Below are 22,379 nucleotides of genomic sequence, written 5' to 3'. Positions count from 1 at the left end.
AAGAAAAATTATATTTAAACATGGAATTTAAAGAGTTTTGAAAGTTCAGTAGTTTTTTAACCATATATGTATATAAATATAGAGAGAAAATGACAGCGTTCACGCTTATAATTCCGTTTGTCTCCGGACTAGTGCTGCCTCTAACGAAGAAGTGCTGAAGCTATACCACGCTAGCATACACAAGAACCTATAAAATTAGGGATCTGCTCTGTTTGGTTCCACGTTAGCACGTACAAATAACCTATTTAGTTCCACCATAAACGAGGTATATCTCGCTGTAGTTCCACGTTACAAGAGCCTATTTCATTGTACGGTTCTAAGGAAAACTATTCTGTTCGATATAGGCAAACACGAGAGTAACAAAATCGCACAATAATTAAACTTAGTTTCCTCAGGGTTTACCTCAGAAAGAGATAATTGGGATAATTAGTGGTCGGGGAACGAGTTTTACAGTTTGGGGACTCTGTAATTTAGAACCTTACCCAACGATCAACCCAAGGGCGAACGGACTGTACCAATAGTACAATAAGACAATCGTTAACGCTCTCGCAACCACCATTGTAGATAGAGGCTCGCAGGACTGAGGTCTCGAGGAAAAGAAAATACAAAGTACATCGACTACTATGTACAATAGGGGATGTGGCCGTCATCACCACGCCAAAGCAAGCGTTGATAGGCTTCGAGGACTGAAAGTCGAATTCCAAATTGAATTCTAGATTGTTAAATAGGGTGCAAGAGGAAGTAGATCGGATTGGGCTCCACTGCGGAAGAATATTGCGTAACTCGCTCCGGAAGACCGAAAGATCCAAAAGGAACAGTACACACAAGTACAATAAGGATAAGAAAATGCTTGGTTACATATGGTAGAACAGCTGGTGCTGATGCGGTTGATTAACGAATCGAAACTGGTCGAAAGCTACTTCAGAAATACAAGATGTAGAAATACAAGAAATACAACGATATAGAAAACGGGCAAGAAGGAGTAAGACGATTCCAGTCGATAGCCACTGTTGCTCGGGCAAGCCGGTATCGTGACCACAATGATCAGTACGACGATCACGGTGACTCGGAATAGAAATCTTCTCTTACAAGAATTGATAGCCTCCAGAAGACTATCAAAACAGTAAGGAAATGGGAATCGTATGAATATCTATGTATGTATATCTATTTCTTTCTGTATACAGAAAAGCGATTAACGAGAGGATAGCGTGTCCGTGGAGTAACCGCTCCTGGATTAGACTTAGAGATCGCGAATACATCGAACAGGATGGGTGCCGGATTGAGCCGCAACCTTGGAAAAGGAAGACCGCTCCAGAAACACAGAGGATGATTGTTGTATCCGGTTGTAGGGCGAACACAGTCCGTCGGTTGAGACGCACCGGGAAAAACGTTAGTGTGCCCTCGCTTATGGAAGGCGGGCGCGACCTATCTCGGAGCGCAACGAGCAAGAGTGCTGTGCCGGTTGTAGAACGGACGCAGTCCGTTCTGGGACGCAACCAGCCAAGGCGTTTGGTTATACGAGACGGGTGCGGCCCATCCTGGAACGTAACCAAGGAAAAACACTACTGATCCCGGTTATCAGTTTAGAACGAAATGCAGTTGCAGCTGGGACGAAGCTGGATCACGATCATAGAATACACTTACAAGAAGAAGAGAGCCGAATGAGCTATCAAGGCTTGTTGACAAAGAACCATACGCAGCGGTATAACAAGTCACGGACGGATTCCGTTAACGGCATCCACCAACCGACTGAGGCTACCCCCATACTGCAGTTGCTGCAAATAAAGGCCTGTTGTTTATAGTAGTGGAAATTCCTTTAACCTTCGTCACCCTCAGCTGTAGGAAGAGGAAGCGTTCGCACTCGGTGCTATAAATTAGGCCGTGCCATAAATTAATCCGCCGTGCGACGTCGTAGGCTAATGATCCCCAACGTTTTGCAAGTGCGATGCTTAGCATATTCGGGCATTATTTGTACAATCGTCAATGTAGACGAACGTCGAAGCGAAACTACGCAAGTTCGGTATTTTTAAATCATCAGAACGTGCTGTAAACACGACTACCCTAAACTCGCTCGTAGCATTGTCTTACAGATAAATATCCTAATGAACAAATTAGTCATGACATCAAATCTTGTCTGCAGATAACTTGTTCTTTTGCTTTTACCGTTTCTGTAAACGAATACGCATGCAAAACACATACATCACGTCAGAAATATTATTCGCAGCCTATCAACTACTGAAATTACTATTAAAATGAAATTCAAGTTTTATTATAAAGGAAACATTATCGCTAGGAAAGTAAATTTAATGTTAAAGCTACAAAATTATTGTGTATGAAGAATACACTAAAATTCTACTGACCATTCTATTGATCCATCATGGTCTTAAAGGAAAGGTTCTCTTTTCTTTTCTAAAAAAAAAATAAACAATTAATTTCTCTTTCTAAGACAATTAAGCTTAATTATTGTGCGATTTTGTTATTCTCATATTTGTCTATATCAAATATAATAATTTTCCATAGAACCGTATAATGAAATAGGCTCTTATAACGTGGAATCACAGCAAGTATAGCTCGTTTGTCGAAGAACTAAATAATTATCTAGCGTGGAACTTCAGTGCTCGGCCGCGTGGTGCAGCATCTGTAGTGTAGAACAACTAGAACAATGGGCGTGAGCTCTCTCATTTCCTCTCTGGTAAATATAAAAATATAAAAACTGTTTTTATAATTTAATATACAAAATTATTTTTGCTAACTCATTTTAAATAAATGAGAGTATACCATTGTATTATTATTACATTTAATAATTCATGTTATAAATTTTCCAAATTACGTAAGTAGCAAAGATAAATAGGGAAATTACAAACTCAGCCAAAAATATGCTCCACGAATTATCGCCCCTTAGCGGTCAAAGAATCGAACTATACGCACATTTCCTTCTCCGGTGCTTTGATTTGGTGGGAGAAATATGCGTATACACAGCGAGATGAGAAATCTGAGTTCGTGCCGGGCCGTACAGAGCTGACTGAAGGGGGTTTCTAGCCAACAAATTTGAAAAAATCGAAAAAATGTTTTTTTATATTTCCAAAGTTTAAACATTCAAGAATATGCCCTTGAAGGATTTTTCAAAATTATTTTATGAGTTACAGCCATTTTTATGACGCGGCATCTGCTCCGGTCCGACCGGAACAAATGAACAGTAGACGGTAGACGTTGTCCGAGTAAACTTGTCTTTACTTGTCTAAACTTGTCAAAACTTTAAACGTGTTTAAAGTTTTCTCAAGTTCTAATGAACCGATTTATTTGAAATTTAGTGTGAATGTTCTTTATACATTCCTCTATCGCCTCAACTATGCTCAGATCAAAATTTTTAATTTTACTATTTTTAAAAAATTCGGAATTGCCAAAAAAACATGCCAAAAAGGAAAATTTTTTTCAAACGGTCGCCATTTTGTGAAAAAATATTTTTTTGACTTTGCCAAGGTTCGTGCTATAGCTGCATCTATACTAATTAAGAATCCGTTCGGCTTTTTTGCTTCAGATGACCAGAAGGGTTGAAATCATGCACGCCAGGACACCCTTTTTTTGGACCTCCCACTTTGCCAGTTCATAACTTTGTGAATTTTGAGTTTTTTTCAGTTAATTTCTTATGTAATCTTAAAGTATCAATAAACACATGATAAAAAAATGGATAGTAAAAATATTTTTGTTTCGTTTGTACAGAGCTTCAAAAACCGCCCGAAATTCATGCCTCTAGACTAGAATACCCCCTGAAAGCAAACGTTTAAAGTTATGTACTGACGAATGGAGATTCGAAAATGAGCAGTAAACAGCGTCGCGCACCGTGAATACAACTTTTGATCGTCATTTCTAATTGCAATATGAGAAGAGTTATTTTAGTTCTATCGATCAAACGACAGAATGAAATTATTGTAAAATTACAAAATTACAATCTGATTTGTAGGAACTCTTTCTAAATAGATTTTATATAATTATTTTACAAGAAATGATGTTATTTTATATTGTCTTGTCTTGTCAATCATTTCTGAGAATATCGCTGCTACTGTTGATGTTCATTGTTGTCAGTAGCTTGTGGTATTCAGAATGTTGCTTCTGTAATCGATAAGAAAAAATAAACTTATTTCTAATATTTCATCACTTTGAAGAAATTTTTACGTTTCTTCGCCCTTACCCTTCATTAATCACCGGTACAAATGCACATTTCCCATTTTATCGTGTAGTACTTTCACCGAGAGCAACGGAGAAGAAATGTGTATATAGTACAACTGTTGACCGCTAGAGACCCTTTACTACGCATATTTTCGCTGATTTTTTAAACATTACATCGGCAATGTCTTTCTACTCATTTCTGTATGTACTTACTGTACAAACTTTTGCATTATCTTAGTTATAGACATAAACTAATATATATGCGATAAGAAGTAATCACAAACATCACTCCATCATAACCTCTTTCGATATTTTGTGTCTAATGTAATGAATTCACAATGACTCAAACTTATGATAACTATTACAATGAATTTAAAAAAAATGCAGAATTACAGCAAAATTTAAAATACAAAAAGAAATACCGAAGGTTAAAAAGGATCATAAAGGATACAGTATTCGTAAGATTATTTACTATGATAATATTTCTTTCGCGATGATGTATTATTGTTTTAATCAAAATATGAGTAAAAGAGAACAATAACAAAATTTGGTTACTACAGAAGTTTTGAATAAATGTATAATTACAGGAAAATGCAGCATTATGTGATCAAGTTGCACAAATGCAAGAAAATCTTATGCTTGTGAAAGAAGAGAGACTGTTTCTTTTACGTAAATTATGTCAACAACAAGGAGATATAGATCCCTCTACTATGATAGCTCGATCTCAATCAAACAGTATTAATCCTAGTTCGTTTAATCCAGAATGCTCTACTCCTAAAAAAACTGCAAAGAAAAGAGCTTCGACTGATGGCTCAGGTATGGAAGTATTCTAAATTCAGTTACACCAAATATAATGTAATATAATTCCAAGTAATTGAGACATTGTGCGTATATCAACTCAACAAAATAAGTAATATAAAACTTTTATTTGTTTTAGAAACAAAAAATAAGGCTAAACGTTACAATAAAACTGCGAGGAAAGTTGTCCAATTAATACCATTGGATGTCCATGGGAGACCTATATTTCCTATTTCTTTAGGTGATCTTACTGTCTACTCCCTTGGAGAAGTAGTATCGGACAGAATAGCTTATCATACAGAGGATCTCATTTATCCAGTAGGTTACTGCAGTACTAGGGTATATGCTAATTTAAGGGATGTAAGAACAAAAAGTTTATATACATGTAAGATATTAGATGGTGGACCAAAACCAAGGTATATAGTGACACTAATAATTAATATAATTTTATGTATATAAATATACAACGTTTAGGATTACTTGCAGATTTGAAATTGTATCTGATAATGATCTAGATCAGCCTCTGGTTGGCTCTACTCCTGATGAGTGTCATTCCAAATTATTAATGGCAATTTCTCTTGCACTTCGTACAATAGCACCAAAAGGTGCTGATTTTTTTGGAATTTCACATCCTACTATACAAAATCTTATACAAAGCACACCTGGAACTCGTAAATTGGCTATGTATAAACAACAACGTTTCGAAGTATGTAATTAAATATTTTATTTACATATGATTGAAACTGTGTATAAATGAAATTATAATCAAATCTTAGGTAAGCAAGAATCAACCAATGGAAAGAGGAACAAGTCCAGTAATGGAAGAAGAAACAGATCCAGGACTTGGATTTGCTGCTTTACATAGGCATTATGCTTTAGCAAATTCGTACAGAATTAAAGAAGAACCGTCTGATAGTGATCTTTTAGCTCTTCAAGAGCTTCTCTCGTGACTTTTATATTGTTAATAAAAAGAATTTTTAATTTTCAGAAAAAATATTATTTTGCTTTATGTATTGGTATTGAACATCAATTTTTAAATTATGTATATATTAAATTTTTATATAAAGAAGATAGAAAATCTGTTAAAATTAGCAACGTTTATTTCAAAAATTATTTTGTGCTATGTATTATGCTACGTATAGTATGTAAAACAATTTACTTTTACCTTATTAAAATAATATATAAATAAAATTACAATAAATAATTTGTTATTTGCAGAATGTTATCTTGTAAATATTGAATGGATATATTATAATTTTGATTACATTGTATTATTATAAAACTACGTTGTTTTAAACAAATTTCAATTGCATGTCAATGTAAACAGATTTTGTCGTAAAAATAATTTTTGCTATTTTGCGAATGTGATTAAATAAATCAACTTTAGTTTTAATTTTAAATATTTTACAATTATAATTAATATTAAATTAATAATATTACGTATTTTGTGATTTAAGAATTAGAAATAGTAATATAGAAACAAATTACTGTAATATTATCTATCAAGGTTTGTGTATTGTATAAAGCAACATATCTCTACAAATTTGAATAAAGAATGAATAAATAACTATACATATATATCAATCAATGTTTAACGAAAAAATTATTTTTCGTTGTACAAATGTGTGAGCAACTGTATTTATATTTTTCCAGTTATGTAACTTATAAACAGTATTACAAATTTTATACAATTATTTTACCCAAGCATATTATATTTTTCATATAATAATAATAATAATAAAAATGTATAAAATTGCAAGTTACTTTTATCCTTTGCAATACAATAAGGAACATCTATAATGACTTTTTAAATGTTACCAAGTTTAAAAATTCTTTACTGTTAACGTATGTCTTGAACATTTTACTCAATATAATGCATTTAAAAAGACTCCTTCCTACAATTCGTTTCTGCATATTTACATACATAGTTTATGAATGTATTTCTATTTACAAATAACGCTATTAATACATAGATCATATCCTTAATTTTGTTTACAATGTTATAGAAAATTAAGAAAATATAAACCTTATTCACAATCCCACAGACAACATAGGAGTTAACACAAAAAAATTAATTAAGCATATGCCTTATAAAAAATAATAAAACTTATGTGAAAACCTGAAAAGGTACAATTTATTGCTACATATTTATTATCCCACAGAAATTTATTATATCTTCTTCTGTCACCGCCTGTTTGTGGATCCAATCGTTTTATTGAAAAATGTATTTGCAATAGCAATTACAGGCGAAAATAGTCTTAATGGACAATCACTAAAACAAAGAATTAAAATTATGAAGTATTATTATTATATGCATGTACATGGTTTAATAACATTAAAATATGTACCATACACCAGTCACAGGTACTGCTTCATTTCCACTTACAATAAATAATGGGAATAGTATAGAAAATACACAGCCACTAAAATAAATAATAATCATTAAAAGTTCCCACATAAAAAGGAAGACAAAACATTTTAAACGATTGATTACCTTATTACATACGAACTGGGCAGTTGGGTAAGTACTGCTAATGGCAGACCAAAACCCACGAAATATGGCCAATTGCTCTCGATAAAACTCAATCGTCTGTGTAACTCCCAACCCATATTAAACCATTTGTATTCAAAAGCATAGAGAGCATATAAAAGGCACATATGTATAAGGGCAAGGATGTCACCTATAGGAGGTAACGGAATCCTAGATACTAACATTCCTTGACCCAAAAATAATGCTTGAACCAATATACTGAAAAGCGTGTCTGCTACAAGCTTGCTCACACTGGATAAAAGTAATGGCCTCCCTTGTCTATACCTATAAGCGCTGTCTGCTATGTCCTACATGGTTTACAAATATATAGCATGTGATATTAACCTTCAATGGTTACTGGCCAAAGCTTCTCATTCTGAGATCAAATAATTCATACCTGAAACCATAAACTGTTGACTATCCTACTGAGCACAAATAGTGGTAGTACCCATACAGTGCCAAAAGTTAATGACAGGAATGGTTTCATCCAAGACCATACAGTCATACCCATACCCGGTGAATGACCAAATATAATGGTCAATAAGTACTTAAGAAATGGGAGTAAACCACATTCAAAGATTAATATGCTAGCCCAAAATACACCACCATTTAAAGCACAACACTGAATTGTTCGTTTCAACACTTTTGATTCTCTGAAAACATATCATATATAACATAATATTAGTATTTTATAATTGAAGTATATGTGTATAATTTGCATAACTTTATAATTAAACTATACCTTAACTGACTGAAATGTTTTTGGGGAGGAGTTGCAACAACTATGTTTTTTCTATGAATTTCTTTAGAAGACGGTTGTTTAAGTAATTTTTCATTAATATGTTTGTCCATATAAAATAAAACAATAGCTCCCCTTAAGCTATCTACAAATCCTCGATATATGGCACGTATTATTCCCTAGAATTATAACACAATATATATCAATATGTTATTACATAAATATCATCAAAAATCATTTCAGTATAAAATTATTAATTCTTAAATATACAAGTGTGTAATACATGTATATATGGATACAAAGCTTGTATTATCAAAAACATATAAAACAAAAATGTATATAACGTATTTGACTGTAAATTTAGATATAAACATAATTAAAAAAGAAAAGATAAATAATAATATATAAAGGTTTACAAACACATGTGCTTTTATTGGAAATAAAATTCATTACTCACTGTCACGTTATCCATATTTCACGATAATATCCACAATAGAATATAATTAATCTATAGTCGGAATATATTGAACAATCTGGCAAAAAAACATTTTCGTAGTAACATAACCATCAATGACAGGAGCAATATGATAACACACTAAAAGCGAGTATAGAAAAAATGTTTATGGCAGCGAAATAATTGAGTTTTTAACATTTCAAACACGTACATATATTGTCATTCAACATTAATATTAGTAAAAATATCTATAACTGACGGATATCTTTGTTGACACACGAATATGTGCTGTAAATTAAATTAACGTGAAACTATTATTACAATGTTCCGCAAATTTACTTTAAAAACATTTTTGTAAAAATATATCAACTGACTGGTTTTCATTACAGGCAAAGGTCAACATTATGTTAATAGAGGTATAAAGGTCACTACCGAATTTTCGATTTTCAGTAAATCTTTCCATTAGCAATTAAAATATACAAGAATTTTAAGCGGTCAAAGGATTGAGATATTATATTCATTTATACGCACAAATAATTAATAATTACTTGGACACTTGTAAATTCTAAACAATATACATATTTTAATATACATATATATCTATACATGTACATATGTAAATATACTGAGAAGTTTGTTCCGTTTGTACCGGTTAATAATGTTCTAGTTGCCTCTTAGATGGCACGAACTGTCCTAATTTTATAGCGACTCTAGCGGGAATGCGGGCTGGGTTGCGTGTTGGTAAAGTAGATTCTTCAGTTTTTCGCGAGGAAAGAATTAATTATCGTTCGCTAATTATTACAAATATACTTTATGCGCAATTTAGGAGTTAAAAAGACGAAGAATGGCTTTTGAGTAACGGCTCTGTGATTATGTACATATATACGCTATATTTTGCTAACTCTTTACACACGATCACATTCTATATCTGTCCAACGGGTTCTGCATACGGTTTTCCTCTTTTCTTAGGTGAACGAAAACGACACTTTTCTTGGCGCCCACGTACCTTAAACAGGTTTCCCCAGATTTAGGATTAACCGCCGCGAAGGTGACTCGTGCGTCTTTTCGACAGTGCGGCATCGCCACAATTTATGGAAGTCCGCAGGAAGAGACAAACGCAAATAACGAAGTATTAAACTCCCGAGTATGTGAGATAAGGATGAGAACTTTTATCGAAATAAGTAAGAGTTAAATGGATTTCGTGATTTCTCTATATCTGGTTGGTATCAAAGTCAATGTAACTCTGAGGATTCTCTTTACTCCTTCGTTATAATTCCTGATATAGCAAAATATGAAATTCTGTGGTTCAGAAGGTTCAATCTGAAGGGTAGCTTCCTTCTCCAAAGAGGCGTTGCGTATGAAGAAGGAAGTTGCCCTTCAGATTGGATCTCGACGTGAGTTGTGATGCAGTGAACGCTTTCCTCCAGGTGTCCAAGCCTGTGGCGTGATCCAGCGTAGATGGCTCAAGGGAGAACGGTATAAAAGTAAACACTGCGTGTAACGTAGCCCTAAATCATCGCTGTCGAAAAGAGCCTTATCAAGATATTCTTTTCTTTTCGCAGTTCCCGCTTAAGAGGACTATACAGTTTATAAGTTTGGGGGATACATTCAAATGTCCCCTTTTATTGTTTTTAGCTGCATTCTTGTTTATAAATCTTTCCTTGCTCGAATGACCATTTAATCTAATGGAGTATTTCACCAAGGGTGCCTTGCTATTACTAAATCAGGAACTAAAACCGACGGTCACGCGTTTCGAATATTTAAATAACGTGCGCTATTGCAACGATTGAAATTATTAAAATGGCGACGATTTATCATCAAGCGACAACAAAATTTGATTCGCAGATAATATATAATCTATAGAAAATAAGTAAGTAATAATACTGACACGAAAGAATAAATGAAACCAAGCTTTTTGCTGTACTTGACATCTACGTAATTTACCAACAGATGTTATTATTGTACTTATAAGAAATAGATTTACTTCTAACAATATTTATTTACGTTAAAAACACAAACTGAGAAAACACGTAGAAACAGTTTAATTCTTCTTTCATCATTAAATAATTTAATTATTTCATACTTAACTTTATTTTTTATATAATAATAATAATAATAATATTATACTCTTAACCAAAAAGATAGTAAATAAAAATATAATAATCGTTATATTCATTGTTAAAAGAAAAAAGCTATTTATGATTGATATCGACTAATTATTGATATTAATTACTACTGTTCGATTAATAACACCTTGTTATTCGAAAATATGAAATGTATAACAAATTACAAGAACTTGCGTAAAAAGTAAGATTTTTAACACCGCGCAATAATTCTTGAGTAATTTATGCAACTCGAAGTATAACTCAATCTCCAACTGCACTTTATTATTATTTCACATTTTTTAGTTGTTTCATTTACATCTATTCATTCTTTGTATGGTGTAATTTAATATGACGCTTTCAAAAATAAGAATAATAAAATAAAAAATATACGTATATATTGTAATAAAAAACGAGATAATTCTAATCAATTATATTATTAAACTATATTTAAATTACTTAACATTTTTATTTATTTTTTACATATTTATTGTACAACTAACATTTCTCATTACTTTAGCTAAGCAAATTCTAAGGTACAATTACGTGGTGACAGAGATCATGTTTGGAAACCTTAGTATAATACTTAATTTATAAATTTGCACATTTCTATCGTGATGTTCAATTAATAAAATATTTCGATAAAATATATAGCTAATTAATAACGATAATATAACTAACAAAATGAATTTCATTTTTTTACTTTAAAAAGTTTCCCGTCGTATAACGAAAGAAATGTATATCAAGGAATAAGAAATTCTATATTTCCCTTGGCTTAAATTATTTTATTTTAAGGAATCCAATTAACAAAACAACATAGAAAATTGAAGCAAATTAATTAAAACATAATTTTCTATTATTTTTGGACACATATTTAAAATTCTATTATAACTTAAAATCTCTACTTTCATATTGTATCATCTTTATTCCAAATAAAAATTTAATCACTTGCCCGCGTGAAATTTTTCATTCCGTTCCATAGCACAGCAAATGCGAATTGAACTTTCTTCCTCGCATATCCTGGCGTTACTCGTGCCAAGGTCATTGATTCCTCCAGTAGTTCCGGCTTAGTTTCTGGGCCAGGTTAACCGAGCTAACAGTGCTACCAACGTCGACCGGAATACCATCATCAACCGTGACGTTGACATATCTCGATACGAGTATGTACAAATATTTACAAGTATGTGCTTACCTATATATTATATACATGTATGTATGTACAACACCAGCAGCCGGATAGACGAACAGTCGGACACGATCGAACCAATAACAAATCCGGTAAGTATACGCAATTTTACTTCTTGACCCATTCACAAATCGTCCCTTACGTATATCGTTCTTTCATTACTCTTTCTTCGTTTCTTCATTTCTATTTCTCAAGAATTTTTAATCACACGATAGCTTAAGCTTGAAGTCGTTCATAGATTTTTAATAGAATCTACCATATTAACTATATATGTACTTTTTGATTGCTTACAATTTTGAAAAATTAAATTTTAAGTGCGCGTTTATTGAACTTTTATTTCGACATTTAGGATTATTCAACAATTTTGCATCAAACACGCAAGTAAAGAGAACAAGAGATTGTTTATTAAGATGTCGCATTCTTGATGTATAATGATAAATTTCTTATACAGTATACACTGCTTTTTTGCATTAATTTCGATAAATACGATATTGAAAATAAATTGCAAACGTTTTCTAATCAATTTCTCATCTTTCGGATTTATCCCTTTTATGCCAAAACCATGAATATTCAAATTTTCATTCTGTCAGTAAAGTAGCTGGCTAAATATTTTTTCTTTTGTCTCTAACTACATAAATTAAAACGATGCGCATAGCTAATTACAAGCTTCAGTCATCATCTCCAAAATTATCTGATCATTTCACATTTGATTATGAATTTCTATAATCTTATTGAATCTTATATAATCAACTTTTATATTTTTACTGTTATTTGTACAATATCTTAGTATTATTCATAATAATAATATCATATAACATTATTTTATTTTTATTATCATGTAGCAATTGATCATTCAGTTTGCTAATCGAACTAAAACATTGTGTATATAAATGATTGTAAGTAATTTAAAATCATATATACCGTTACAATCACGTTACATCAGATACGAATCAGTAAAGGAAGAAAAAGTTGAAATATTGATGAAATGTAATAAAAAAATATAACTATAAAAGGTATACAAGTAGAATATTCGAAAAACTATTATCATACGAATAACATCTCATTATAACTAATGTGTACTGTATGATATTTCATCATTAATTTTAATGGCTTTTAATCATCGTAAAGCCTGAAAACACAAAGAAAAAGACTTTAGACCCAAGCGAAATATCTCTAGTATGTATACGTATAGCTTTGCACGTAACGCATTCAAGTCACAGTATCTAACACCTTAACCTTCTTCATCGATTAAATTATAAGTGAAACGTAATTTATATAATTTATTTAAAAATTCCTACCTTATCTAATGTCTTATATTATAATGCATATATTGATATGGTGTTTCTGACGTTGTTGACTTTTCGAATGACGTCAGATGCTACGCAAGTTAGATGACGAACTACGACACGATGATCGCGTAGGTAGGTAAATACGGTGACGTTAACAGAGCAAAGTGAGGCGAAACAAGGCAAGGCAAGGCGATGCAAGGCAAAGCAAAACAAGACGATACGAGACAAGACAAAGCAAGGTAAGACAAGGCAACACAAGACAAGTGGAAGAAAGTTAAAGGAAGGCAAGGAAACAGAAGGCAACGGTGGACTCAAGAGGAGGAAGAAATAGCAGGAATCTTGTTTCGTTGGCTTCTGGTTGGCCAGTTCTTTCCAGCACTTTGCAACGTCAACTTCGCGACTAGCAGCGTGCCAGTCGTGCCAGAGATGGAGACACCTTATTCGCTTGCAACTTCCTCTTCGAAAATCGTTCAAAGGGAATGACAGTGACCCACTTGCCGGTTCCAGGTGCGCGACTCGTCAAGGATATTCCAATTTATAATCTTATACAGTTATACATATATTAACTAGTTACACGCTTGTGATTGTATCTTTGTTTTACGTGATCAATTCGACTCTTATTCTGTTATGTGTAATTATTATTTCGGAGATTAAACAGACGAAGGAAGAGCATGAAATTTCACCTACATCAGTAATCGGACACCACGCGCTCACGTGGCTAAATCTTCTGCGATGTACTTATGCTACCAAGATAAGTATTTTCAATGATTTTGCTACACTTTCCAAATTACGCTTATTTACATTTTTTTAAACAACTTCTCGCATTTAGTATATGTGATACGGTTTTAAGATAAGGTTCTTCTACTAGCAACAATACAAATTATCTGCCCAACATATTATTGTATTCGAAATAGATGTAAAAACGTTCGCGTCAATTTACTCGACTTATTATCGTGACGCGCCAGATTTAGCAAGAACACTTGTTTCAATAAAGTATACGTCACTCGGTAATTCTAATTTTTACGCTGACGTTATTTAAAACCGCCTCGTGCTATACGTTTGTTTTTTCCGTGTAGACGATGCTGTTCCTATACAGCGGGTCGCTCGTATAATCTGTATGTCGAGTGTTTTTAAAATGTACAGGAATTCATATAGGATTGCAACGTAATCGAAATTTGTGCCAGTTGCTTCTGTCGACACGTTCTACTTCAGCTCTTCCACATCCTTTCTGTAACCGGGCTATGAAAGTCGATTATCCTCTATAGAATTCTTTTAACACTAGAAATGCCAGAACTTCCTTTTTCTCGTTTTTTCTTTAGTTATACTCTTTTTATACCTTGATATAAAACAATCACACTAGAGAACCATTTAACATTTTTTAAAATAAAACAGGAAGACAGTACCAGTTGTATTTTATAATTTTATGTATTCTATTTTTTATTCGAATAAATATTTCTTAAAATAATTGTTATATTTTACTCGATTAAGGTTTTTTCGATAAAAGTTTACCCATATAAAAACTAATGATTATTTATATATATGATATCCTACATATATGTCTGTAGGTATTTATACTATAAAAAAAACGAATCGACGTCTTTCATTGTAAAACTTTGTTTTCTATATCGAACATAATATTGAGCCCAGTATTGAGTACGTTATACCTATTGTTTTATAAGAAATGAATCGTTACACAATATCGATAGACAGAGAGTACACAGCCCTTAAAAATACTCAAACAGTTGTTAGTCGTTTTTACCATAATTTGTCTCGAATTCGAAAGAAATGAGCGAGAAGATCGAATCGAAATGAGGACAAACAACTGCGTTAGTAGTTGAATAAGTTTGGAATGCAGCCACGGTCGGTATGCGGAGTATTCTCTCATCCTGTTGCCATAGAATTGAGTGCGATCCTGGAACGCGGAAACTCCAAGTAACCGCTCCTAAGAAAAGTTCCGAGACCGATCTGCTCGACAAAACAAAAAGATTGAACAATCGAGAACCGCTTACACATACATAGACACATATGTATGTAGGTATATTATATATTCATATATATATATCTCTATTTACACCCTATTTATTATCCTTCCTACTTTTGAATGCTTATCTTACGGTTTACGCCAGTTTTATGAATATTTTGAAGAGGATATTCCGACTAATATACAGGATGCATCACTTAACTGTCACCATGATTTTTTAGGCCTATAATTTATTTCTATAATTTAACAAAAAAATGTTTTGAATACAAGTTAATCAACTTTCAATAGCTTATAAATTGCGATATAAGAAATTTTCAAAATTTGTTTTTTCGCTAAAGAGCCAAGAATACCTTGACACTACGTATTTTTGACTTGATACAAGTTCAACGACCTACTGTATTATGACCTTGAAATGAATGTTGGAATATCGGCTTAATCAAGACAAATGCTATCGTTAAAAATTATTTTATCTCAATTAAATTACACAATTCAAAATGGTAAACTTCAATAAGAAAAATATTAAGCATATTATGTACATTATTATGTACAATTATACCATGTTACGCTATATATATTATTGCCAAAGGAGCATAAACAGCAGCGCACATCAATCCGCACATGTCAAGAAATTCGTTGTGGTAGCATTGTAATAGCAACCGATACGAATTTATTACATCGTTCGAAATTGTGCTTACAAAACTATGAGCTACAATTCGAACATTTATCATAATTGAATGCACAAAGGTACTGCTATACGACATAAGGCCGTTTATGTTTCTTTTATAATGTGCGGATAATTAATATTTTTGTTGTCGAAGCCCTCCATTTTGAAATTTTAATATGGATAATTTCATGATTCACGGTCATGCCAAGATTATAGTATAGCAGGTCGCTGAACTTGTCTTAACATCAGCTACAACAATGTCACTTCCAAAATACGCAATGTCATTTAAAGCCTAAAAGTTGGAGTAAGTAGAAAAGTAAAAAAGTTAAAAGTAAGTTTAACTTTTTGTCGAATAAACAAATTCTGAAAATTTCTTATATTACAATTTGTAACCAATTGAAAGCGGATTAACTTCTATTCGGAACATATTTTTGTCAAATTATCGGAAATGCTTGAGAACCATGGCGACTATTACGTGGTGCACCTTGTATATCGTACGATTTGAAACCTCATTTCTGACTCATAATCAATTTTCATTCCAGCTTCTTGTTTTTTACGTGTTTACGTGTTCAAACGTCAGATTTTCAAGTACATACACGCATATCTATTTTATGCAGTAGTGTAGACTACAGTAAGCACATACATACTGTATATGGTACTTAGACCACCTATTTTGACAAGTTTCATAACGATGAACAAACATATTTTTATGATTTCCCCAGATTCGCGAATTTTATTCAAATAGTTCTGATCTAAATGTTATGGGGTATATATGGAATTATTTAAAGCGAGTCAAGAAAAGAAAGGAAGTGAAAAAAGGAACTGAACTCTCTGTAATACTAAATGTAATAGTGAATGGCAGAAACTATGAAATAAGTAGATATATTATGCAATTATCCGGTAGTAGCATTTCGAAAGAGAAAAAGTAGATATGACAAATGAGAAACTAAATGCAAGAAGAAAAAAGAAATGGAAAAACTGAATCATAAAAGAAAGATGTCAGTAATGTTGAAAAACTCAAATTCATTGCATGTCCACTCGTTTATTCCTCATTTCTTTGTTTTTATTCCTGTATTAGATCGCTTATTTGGTAATCTAACTTAACTAACTATTGCTACTACAATATATTAGCTTACTTTACTACAGAAGTTATGAATATTAGTCGATAATTCCAGTAGTGTATTCTCCGATATTAAAAGTAATTCATTAATCATATCATATAATCGCAAAAAAATATAATCTAGTGAAAGACTAACATCATCATTTCGTATTTATTTCGTATTTATTTCGTATTTATTTCGTATTTATAGGAAATATGTTTTCTATGAAGTTCGCGAATATATCCTCAATTCAACGATAATTGTTTAATATCAATTGTAATGTAAAAAAAGCATGCAACACATGAAAAAAGGCGAAATTATTCGAGATTAGACACTACAGGATCCATAGTTACAAACTTCTTCGTTTATTCGAATGATATTCTTTTGCATAGTATGTATCTATATTGAGAAACTATATTTTTATTTTTACCACAAATCTTTAATAATTCAAATTTACCATAAAGCTATAATATCGTGTAACGTCACGTGAATTAATTTGCTTTAGCATCGTAGTGATATTTCGCAAAAAGAAACTTTTGTTAATTATTTTGTACAACAACAGTATTGTTACTGTAGTAGTTGACATATCCTTGCTCGAACATAGTTAGCGTCTTCACACAAATTAAGAGGTAAATAGAAAATGAATATAGCTACATATACATACATACATTCTCCGTAATTCAAATAAAAATATTAATAAAGATTCTCGATGTATTGCAATACGTATACATATATAATGTATGAATAAATTCATACACACAATTCCTTAAGCATGGAATTTACCGGCATAAACAATCCACGAAACTGTGGATCTCTTTAATATTCGTTATTCAAATTTATTTAATCAAATGAAAGATAAAATGAAAGACAATTTCATTGGATAACCAAGTAATCAAATAATCGAGAGAAAATGAAAGATAAAATGAAAGACAATTTCATTGGATAAACAAGTAATCAAATAATCGAGGGAAAAATCATTTTCTTGTACAAATAAACTACAGCATAAATATTTCAACTATCATATCTGTAACTACAGGAGCCGAACATGATATATGTACATATTATGTACTTAAATGAGTAATCAGTTTTCAAATATTTCATTTAAATAAAATAACAAAGTGGACTCGTTAGAAAGTAGCAAAAAAGAATTTCGTCAAATTTTTGTCAATGACTTTTTCTTGAACCGTGGCGATACGATAAAAATGATGCTCGCTAATTGGCCAGAGATGCGTGGATCGTGCTGGAATTTACGTAACACGTGAATTCATATGTTACGATAATGGGACCGGCGATGACGACAACGTCGTAAGCCGAAATGCTTTGCTAAAAATCAAGAACATTCGTGCTTAAAATTATCATCGATCGTGTGCTTCGAATGTAGTTGAAAAATTAAAGAAAAAATAAAAAACGGAAAAATTGCCATAAGCAGCGTGAAAAAGTGCGAAAAGTGCTATGAAAAATACAAAACTCATACTCTTGTTGTCGAGCAGTTTTTGAAATCTACTGATCAAAATGATATTTTCGAAATCATATTTTGTCGTTCTTGAATTAGAAATTATTCGAATAACGTCGCCAGGAACATCCATCAGGAACCATCTACTTACTCTCATGATAACGCATCTGAACGATATTCTGAGAATTGTGAACGAGATTTCTTCTCCCACACAGCTACAAACGGAAAAGCGAAGGAAACTGTACATATCTGCAGAAACGTAAGGAGCTAATCCCTTAAAAACTCTTGATATAAAATACTTTCGTATGGAATCCAAATAGACACAGGATATTGAATGAAGATTACATATTTAAGTATATCACGTAAAATAAATATTTCGCGTTAAACGTAGTAAGTAACATCTACTTTTTACGCAACAGATTAAATATATTCTATATTTACCGATACGTGTAAATGTATTGTTCTCAATATGTACTTCTTTCACGACGAAAACATATTACGAAATCTATTATAATCTACGAACGTATTAGACTCTATTTCAAGAAATAATGGTTATTTTAGTTAAAAACGAAATGGATATGCAGTCTACTCGAATGTAGTATTAATGATGCGCTTCTATCTGACTTCAAGCAGTAAATAAATTCGAAATAAGTATTAAAAAGCACCGTTCGTTAAGCTTAATTATTCGATGGCAGTATTAGACATTTACCAGTTACAATTGAAATGCATGTTTTATGAACAACAATCATTAACAATCGAACCTAAACAAATTTAATTTGATTTTGCATTTGTTTGGGCTACAAATAATATTGCTGGATTATTTTACAACGTAATGGTATTTAAATCTTTATTAGAACTGTCCTTACTTCGATTATCCTTGAATAATAGATGTACGAGCCTGTATATGTAAAATGTTTTCTGTAAAGAAATTTATACTTTTGTTGTCGTTGTTACAATTGATAGGATATCGTTTAAAGAATTACTTGAAAAAAGATCTACTTAAATAGAATATAAGATGTTTGATAGTCAAAATAGTACAGCGCAAAGACATTTTCTTGCTTAAATAAACTAGCGCAAATATTTTATTTAAATAACGCCTAATTTTAAATCTGTTATTAATAACAATTAACGATGAAATTTTCGTTAATCCGATATATAGGTAAATAGTAGATTGTATAATCGCGAGAATCGTCAAGACAGATATTTAATTGTCGATTGTATTAAAAACTAGATTAATTATCAGGTTTAACTATTAGAGTCCATTAGATTGATGATTAGATATTAAAACTCTTTCTAGTGTAAAAGTAATTTGTAATCACCAATTGACGATTAATTTCATCCATCGATTAAATCAAACGAAATTTTTAATGATCAATACGGTCTTTTAACTATAAGTATTGGTCGATTCATCAAATTAAAAGTATTAATTAGTCGATGCTCTTGATATACAGGGTGGTTGGTAACTGGTGGTACAAGCGGAAAGGGGGTGATTCTACGCGAAAAAAGAAGTCGAAAATATAGAATAAAAATTTTTCGTTTGAGGCTTTGTTTTCGAGAAAATCGACTTTGAATTTTCGCTCGGTACGCGTGCGGTACGTTATAACGGATCTCACTGTAGATCGTTGTCTCGATGGAAAAATTAAAAAAAAAAAATAAATAAAAAATAATTTTTATTCTATATTTTCGACTTCTTTTTTCGCGTAGAATCACCCCCTTTCCGCTTGTACCATCAATTACCAACCACCCTGTATATAGCGCTATATATATAATTTCTATATGTAGAATTTTTTGGTAATAGTTCATGTGATGAATAATTTCATTAACTATAATAAAATTATTTATCGCATAAATTATAATACTTGTTAGAATATAAAATTTTACCTGAAATAATGTTATAATATACATATACATATACACGTAGATGTATGTACGTATGGAGTAATCGCGAACCTAAGTATGTATGCTTATGTGCATCTGGTCGCGCGCAGGTTGGGTAAGCTATCCGAATGATAACATGATCTGGGATGAAACGAACGTTTATGATGGCACATCGATAAAACGTAACAAACGGAGAGAGACTAAAGAGAATGCATGTAGATGTGTAGTGGTATGTGAAAATTTAACCATATGTGAGAAAAATGCATGTGTACATATAAAGTCTAAAACATTACGGTGTGATTGGTGAGAGGCAGAACTTTTCGTAGAACAGTCAAGTTAGAATATTAATCGTAAGGATCATAAGGAATATCAATATTTATGCTTTATACCATTATAATTTATTTCATGACATTAACAAAATTATAAAATTATCTTCTTTCTTTTGCAGAATAATGCATCATCTTCGTATGGCCTAAGAAATGATAAAACGATCAAAATCGAAATTCCGAAGATGGAAAAATCACAAATCACGAGCGGTGTGTCCGGATGAGGTCTCCATCGACCGTGATTTAATTTCATAAGGTCGGTGGGACTTTCGTCCGTTTGCAAGACTCGATGAGTACATCACGTATAAATTTCTATTTCTTGCGTAAAATATCAATGATAATTCAACGATAATTTTGCATTATTTCAAAATATCTATTGGGAATCAAACTTATTACGAATTATATACATATGTATTATGTATATATGTATATGTATATGTATATTTACAAGTTCATTAGCAATTACTCACTAGTTCACTAACTTGGCATTAAATTGGATATAGGGTATTCAAGAGATTAAATAAACGAAGAAAAATTATATAAATCCATGTATATTCGATATCACCAGTTGGTTACAACAACATAACAAATTAGTTACAAGTAAGTAAAGACTGCTCTTATGTGACATTCTCGAATATACATATACACATATATGTGCAGGATATTCGAAACTGATTTGTCATGAGCATCGTAGCGTCATTCTAAACCTCTGGATCGGCGAAGATCTGCGAAAGAAAGTAGCAGCGAACTTGACTTCGAGCTTAAAATTCAAAGTCGAATTATTTTATGAGCGAATCTGTAGAAAGATTAACTACCCTCCAATTTCAATGATTTTTGGATATTTTGAATAATTTTTTCCTACATGCAGAAGGGATGGATTCGTCTTCAAGATATTTACAAGAAAAACTGCTAGTACCACTACAGTGAATTATGCCTATAGCGTATGCGTCAGTGTTGGTTGCCGCCGCCGGCCACTTATCTGCCGTCTATAAACTAGGATCGAGCGAGTTTAAACGATGAAAACGAGTGCCTTTTACAAAATGTACATATGCGAGACTGCAAAAGTCGGTTACAACTTTATAATTTATAACTCAATTAAACGTGAATATCATCATCATGAAAGACATCATTGACCGATTCACCAACTTTTTCATCGTTTAAAGTCAATACGTAATCTTCGGGAGATCTGGAGTATCCACGCGCAACAGTAGATGCTATTTTTCTCTGTACGTTACAAATAAAATGTGTCGAGAAATAATGGAACTTCTTCTCCAAGAGAAGAATTGCGATCTATGGTTCCTTTGAGATTTTTGACCCTCGTGATGTGTGAAAAACAATGCGGAGGTGTAGAATAACGCTCTGATGCTCGTGACAGATCACTTCCGATCGCCCTGTACATACGTATATGTGTATATACAGTGACGAGCAAAAGTGTAAACACACTCCGCTGATTTTATGCAAAAGGCAATACTACGACTAATTTTTCAAGTGATCGGTAAAGATTAGGTAACAGTAACTGGGGCCCGGTGTATCGCTCACACCGGTTTCCGGGCCCCTCTCGATCGCAGCCGGGACGGTCATCGTGGAGGTTTTAGTCGGTTGGAGTCCATTCACCGTTTATTGTGAACACCAAAAGGTATTTAAAAAATTTGTATCTTGGGCTTAATAAACATAAACATAAAAAAAAAAGTCGGTTGGAGTCCGGCACTACC

General features: G+C 32.2%; 2 protein-coding genes and 2 long non-coding RNA genes across 12 annotated transcripts; 1 reads left to right on the top strand and 3 right to left on the bottom strand.

Moving 5' to 3' along the window:
- The first annotated feature begins 99 nt into the window (after positions 1 to 99).
- LOC126865759 (transforming growth factor beta regulator 1) lies at positions 100 to 6,537 on the top strand. Of its 3 annotated transcripts, none has more exons than XM_050618649.1 (5): positions 100 to 2,692; positions 4,755 to 4,983; positions 5,105 to 5,381; positions 5,452 to 5,671; positions 5,742 to 6,537. In XM_050618649.1, exons 1-5 carry the CDS (start codon positions 2,663 to 2,665, stop codon positions 5,913 to 5,915), a joined length of 930 nt encoding a protein of 309 aa, XP_050474606.1. In that variant the 5' UTR covers positions 100 to 2,662; the 3' UTR covers positions 5,916 to 6,537. The 3 variants fall into 3 exon arrangements, with proteins under 3 accessions (XP_050474606.1, XP_050474607.1, XP_050474605.1); XM_050618650.1 differs by lacking the exon at positions 100 to 2,692 and adding an exon at positions 4,243 to 4,368; XM_050618648.1 differs by lacking the exon at positions 100 to 2,692 and adding an exon at positions 4,375 to 4,625.
- On the bottom strand, positions 3,950 to 4,279 carry LOC126865763 (uncharacterized). Its single transcript, XR_007689662.1, has 2 exons — positions 4,190 to 4,279; positions 3,950 to 4,110 (listed from the first exon to the last, which is right to left on the bottom strand). It is a non-coding gene; the product is annotated as an uncharacterized LOC126865763 (long non-coding RNA).
- Positions 6,538 to 7,072: 535 nt separating the features above from the next.
- On the bottom strand, positions 7,073 to 9,352 carry LOC126865760 (etoposide-induced protein 2.4). 7 transcript variants are annotated; one of them, XM_050618655.1, is made up of 8 exons: positions 9,063 to 9,331; positions 8,900 to 8,976; positions 8,692 to 8,767; positions 8,238 to 8,413; positions 7,893 to 8,148; positions 7,460 to 7,803; positions 7,314 to 7,388; positions 7,073 to 7,237 (listed from the first exon to the last, which is right to left on the bottom strand). In XM_050618655.1, the coding sequence occupies exons 3-8, from the start codon at positions 8,704 to 8,706 to the stop codon at positions 7,150 to 7,152; spliced, it is 954 nt and encodes a 317-aa protein (XP_050474612.1). In that variant the 5' UTR covers positions 8,707 to 8,767; positions 8,900 to 8,976; positions 9,063 to 9,331; the 3' UTR covers positions 7,073 to 7,149. The 7 variants fall into 7 exon arrangements, with proteins under 7 accessions (XP_050474612.1, XP_050474610.1, XP_050474614.1 ...); XM_050618653.1 differs by having other exon boundaries at positions 8,692 to 8,829; positions 9,063 to 9,330; XM_050618657.1 differs by lacking the exon at positions 8,900 to 8,976 and having other exon boundaries at positions 9,220 to 9,352.
- A 2,053-nt stretch (positions 9,353 to 11,405) lies between these two features.
- On the bottom strand, positions 11,406 to 21,164 carry LOC126865585 (uncharacterized). Its single transcript, XR_007689593.1, has 3 exons — positions 13,275 to 21,164; positions 11,983 to 13,105; positions 11,406 to 11,892 (listed from the first exon to the last, which is right to left on the bottom strand). It is a non-coding gene; the product is annotated as an uncharacterized LOC126865585 (long non-coding RNA).
- Between the last annotated feature and the right edge of the window lie 1,215 nt (positions 21,165 to 22,379).

Source organism: Bombus huntii, chromosome 5, assembly GCF_024542735.1.
Source record: "Bombus huntii isolate Logan2020A chromosome 5, iyBomHunt1.1, whole genome shotgun sequence".
In the NCBI taxonomy this organism is placed as follows: domain Eukaryota; kingdom Metazoa; phylum Arthropoda; class Insecta; order Hymenoptera; family Apidae; genus Bombus; species Bombus huntii.
This window is presented reverse-complemented; position numbering and strand designations above follow the sequence as displayed.

Excerpts from the sequence above, each read along its gene's own strand:
- LOC126865759 (XM_050618648.1), top strand. The coding sequence starts at position 4,506 with ATGACTCAAACTTATGATAACTATTACAATGAATTTAAAAAAAATGCA. Across the intron at positions 4,626-4,754 it reads TCATAAAGGATACAGTATTC|GAAAATGCAGCATTATGTGA; the intron begins GTAAGATTATTT and ends GTATAATTACAG. Across the intron at positions 5,672-5,741 it reads ATAAACAACAACGTTTCGAA|GTAAGCAAGAATCAACCAAT; the intron begins GTATGTAATTAA and ends ATCAAATCTTAG.
- LOC126865760 (XM_050618657.1), bottom strand. Across the intron at positions 7,804-7,892 it reads TCAACAGTTTATGGTTTCAG|GACATAGCAGACAGCGCTTA; the intron begins GTATGAATTATT and ends TAAACCATGTAG. Across the intron at positions 7,238-7,313 it reads GTACCTGTGACTGGTGTATG|TGATTGTCCATTAAGACTAT; the intron begins GTACATATTTTA and ends TCTTTGTTTTAG.